This window comes from Camelina sativa, chromosome 8 (assembly GCF_000633955.1).
Source record: "Camelina sativa cultivar DH55 chromosome 8, Cs, whole genome shotgun sequence".
Lineage (NCBI taxonomy): Eukaryota > Viridiplantae > Streptophyta > Magnoliopsida > Brassicales > Brassicaceae > Camelina > Camelina sativa.
In genome coordinates, this window is record NC_025692.1 from 23,982,124 (window position 1) to 23,986,347 (window position 4,224).

At 39.6% G+C, this 4,224-nt stretch overlaps 2 protein-coding genes across 2 annotated transcripts; both read right to left on the minus strand.

The window, feature by feature from the left end:
- Positions 229–2,297, minus strand: LOC104708257 (FAD synthetase 2, chloroplastic-like). The gene is made up of 5 exons (XM_019228910.1): positions 1,920–2,297; positions 1,667–1,719; positions 1,231–1,366; positions 839–1,014; positions 229–749 (listed from the first exon to the last, which is right to left on the minus strand). Exons 1-5 carry the CDS (start codon positions 2,165–2,167, stop codon positions 256–258), a joined length of 1,107 nt encoding a protein of 368 aa, XP_019084455.1. The 5' UTR covers positions 2,168–2,297; the 3' UTR covers positions 229–255.
- On the minus strand, positions 2,398–4,000 carry LOC104708256 (protein-S-isoprenylcysteine O-methyltransferase B). Its single transcript, XM_010424802.2, has 2 exons — positions 3,590–4,000; positions 2,398–3,113 (listed from the first exon to the last, which is right to left on the minus strand). Exon 2 carries the CDS (start codon positions 3,085–3,087, stop codon positions 2,494–2,496), a length of 594 nt encoding a protein of 197 aa, XP_010423104.1. The 5' UTR covers positions 3,088–3,113; positions 3,590–4,000; the 3' UTR covers positions 2,398–2,493.

Genomic DNA, 4,224 nt, shown 5'->3' on the forward strand with positions numbered 1-4,224 from the left:
GGCAGGTCTATATCCTTGCAGCTGTCTAGCCACGAAATCACCCATGTCAGCTTGCTGTTGCTTAATGCTTCATTAATGCAAACCAAAGCCATGGTAGGACTAAATTTTCATGATTTGTAGAAGGGGAAATATGGGAATTTTGGGTTATGACAAGTGTCCTCGAGCTGTTATGTCTGGTCAAGCAGTATACTCTTGAAGACGAAAGTGAATGATGGAGCGAACAGATAATTGAGACATATAGGAACTAAGATTGAATCAATCAAACGCAACACTCAAGAGTTGAAATTCTTGAGACCAATCTAAATTACAGAGCCGTACCTCCTTGGTTTCTACATGGATATTTGATGTATCAACAACTAAGGTACACGGAATGGAAGACGCATCACCAACTATAAGCAAACATGCCTCATAAATTCCATTCCCTGGTGGTAAATTAAGTAGTGATGATCTCGGGACTGAGATCATCCTTTCACTCCGCATATCTTGGGTTCTGACTTTCAAGATTAGCCGATGTGCCCTGCCAAGGAGCTCTGATACGTACCTCATATCTCCCACAGCAAGAGCTTGGCGTACACGTGTAGAAGAGACTTGTCCTCTGTCTTTTGAGTCCCCTGAGTCTCTCCTTCCTGGGCCTTGCTTCTTGTCCATCACAGACTTTATGATGTAAGCAGTGATGCCATAATCCTCGCACAGTCTCACTAGCTCAGTGGCATCACCAGACGCTTTATATCCAAATCGGTAATTTTCACCTGTGGAAAAAGGTTTTTGCAAACGATTTACTGTGTGTGAACATACAATGGTACGAGAAAGGAGTGGTTGAGATCTTTTTAAAGTTCACCTGCCACAACTCCGCAGACTCTGAGCTCCTTTGACAGCTTCTCCACAAACTGTCGTGGGGTAAGATGTCGCACGCTGGCAAATTCAATCTCGTGCTCTTCAGGTGCTTTGTTTCCACAATATGATGCCCAAGAGTTAAGCACCCTTTTTCGATCACATTTGGCCACTATTGGAGCCCTGCTTGTACAAATTTATAGTATCAGTAGTCACCATGGGAGAGAGGCCACAAATTGATTAAAAACGAATTTGATGAACAGAATCATATCTAATGTTTAACTATCTCAAAGAACAGGAATCTTAGGTTGGTTTATTTGTCAACTGGAATTTGAACCGAACGACATGTATGCCAAAAGGGAAAAGGGAAGGCATGAATAATACAGGTAAGGACATTACCTAGGCTCCCAGCCAAGTACCTCGGCCATTCCAACAAAAGATAATAGATACGGAGTTCCAATTCTTGAAGCTTGAATCGTAAGCTCTCGATGGCCGATATGCAGGGCATCAAACTTCCCTAGAGCAACAACGCCTCCTACAACATATAAATATAATGCATTAGATGATCACGTAAAAGGGAACATGTAAAAACAAGACGAAGGTTACATAATCTCTGCAAGTATGCACATCAAAGAAAGGCATTGCAAAACCATCAAAGAACTTGAGAGCATAATCATCTATGCTAACATCTACTAAGACCCATTCTTCTACCAAGTCTAATACTAGCGCTCTCTCCAAAGAAAAGAAAGGTGTGACAGTTTCTAGGATGCAGTTGGATTTGAGGGAGTCAAATAAAAACTTGAACGAAGATGCAAAAAACAAGCAACCTAGATACCTGAAACTGGGGATAATCCTTCAACTGGAAGCTCAGGATCATCTTCTCGTTGGCTTCAGAAGGAGATAGCAAAATAACATCACTCAGATATATTCAAAACACATATCTCTCTTTCGAATCCAGAAACATAAATTTCGACAATTTACACAATCTCAGTAGTCTATGATGGTAAGCTAAATTATGAAACTTCACATGAATTGGTCAAAATGCCAACCTTGAATCAGATATCAAAGTGAGGAGAAGAAAATAAAACCTGAAACAAGTGTGAAGGATAGGGATATCTCCGGGAGTCCTGCAATGAGACCCATATGAAGAAATCATCATCCGCTGTTGCAATTTATGGCTAGAATGGTTCGCCATAGCCTGACACGGCCTGCTGATAAAGAGTGAAGAGAGCTGCACAATCTTAGCACCACAAAACCCTAATCCTAATCCAATCGAACTATGATTATGGTGGTGGTCGGACAAATGCTGCAAGACCCGTGAACCTCCGCACAACATGGTTCCGTTCCTTCTCGTGATTACAGATCGGACAAAGCTCGCTCTCACGGTGAGAGACTCTTCGCCGGAGAGCTAAGTCAAAAGTCAAAACACATTGGTCAAATTATATTATATCCAAGAAAAAGTCATAAAACTCTGATTCAACCAGAGTGTTTGGAGTACCTCTCTGATATTTCCAATTTATTCACTCTGCTAAACCAAATAATCAAACATTGACAAGAACATTAAACTGAAACATGAGGTAACGACGTCTCTTTCATAATTGTTTCTCTGTAAAAAGTAATAAGGGACAATTCTCATATATGTTAACAAATTGATCTAAAGGTTTATTTTAAAAAGGGAACACCAGAAGGCACTCTCTGCGCATACTCCACATACTGTCTTCCAAAAAACTGCTTCAAGTAATGTTCCTCATAAGGTATTCTCTCAGCAAAGAACCGCCACACCACAACTGCGAACGCAATCGCTGAAACGGGGTTACACAGCATCACCTGCGTTCCGACTGACCAAACAAGAAACCCGGTGTAACTCGGATGCCTCATGATTTGATACACTCCTTCCGTCACAAGCTTATGATGGTCCTCCTTTCGAATCTTTATAAGGTGTGTGAACGATCTACCTGCTGTGATGATAGCGGTTTTGCGGATGATTTCTCCGGATATAATCATTATAAGACCGAAATTGCTGATCCACCAGTGTTGTTTTAGGCCCGGGAAGAAAACGATTTCGGTTAGGTACTCGAGAACTGAGATTACCATTGCTAATGCATAGTGTTTGCTGATCAAAAGTGAGCTTAAAGTGACTCTGGACTTGCCATGAACGGCTATGGCGAGAATGTATTCCGATGTGTGGAAGAAGATTATCGCTAGGAACATTTGAGTTAACTGTCTGAAACCGGTGTCACTAAATATCTCTGTCATTGATTCTTCACAAGATTTACTCAGACCTGAAACAACAGACCCGAGAAGATTCAAAAAACATCATTAGCCAAAGCTGGGAAACAACAAGCATTTAAGTATTTATTGAAACCCAAATCTAAGGAACAGCTACTCTCAATCAATGTAACAAAATCAAACTAAAACTTATTATAAGTCAGCTCATTATCTAGATAGATGCTTCTGTGGCATCAGCCTCATGATCATACAAGCTTTTCTGATTAAAGTTCTTCTAACACTAAATAAGAATCTTCTTAATCCAACAAATTGATCCATGACATGCTTTCAAAACACAGTTTTTACAGGGAAGATCTTATTCAAAGATTTATAAATTGATATGTATTACACTCTTACTCCTTCGTATACTTGGTAATACTCAAAATTGAACGGAATCAGAAAATTCTAACCACTAATTCCATAACTTATGATTTTCTTTCTTAAAGAATTGAACAGAAACAGTAAATAGCCACGAAGATCTGAGACATACCCACTTAGAATTGACGGCTGCTCCGAGGGTAAATGCGAGAAAGACTGGAAATTTGCCCGAGGCTGACAGTGAGAATCGCGTGGACTTTAGAGGTTAGGAGGAGAGAAGCAAAGTTTACACCTTTGCCCTTTTTTATTCTTTGCTTGCTTTGATTAAAGTATTACTTTTGTAAAACACAAAGATCTCATCATTCCATTAGATCATCACCGATAAAGAAAAAAAAAAGTCTTTGCCTGAATCATAGAGCTTCCGGGCAAAAATCGATGAGAGGAAACGAAACATTGCTGGAGCTCCGATATATCTCAAGAACCAGGCTTCCACTTCTTCTTTTTTTAGGGCTATTGGTTCGAAACGGTTTGATCCAATTTCACTTTTCGGTTTGATCCGGTTTAACTTACTAATGATCGGAAGAAAAAAAAATGTAAGACTAATATGTAGATTTTTTTTTTTCGATAGACTAATATGTAGATTTTTTTTTTCGATAGACTAATATGTAGATTGAGAGACTCCAAGTCACTCAATAGAGTGTCGCATGGTATTAACCGTATAATTTCTATGGTGTTTGAAGGAAGCTACGAATATAAAGATGGGAGGTTTGCTGAAAGCTTTTATTGCAAGGAGTTATCACTCTCTCT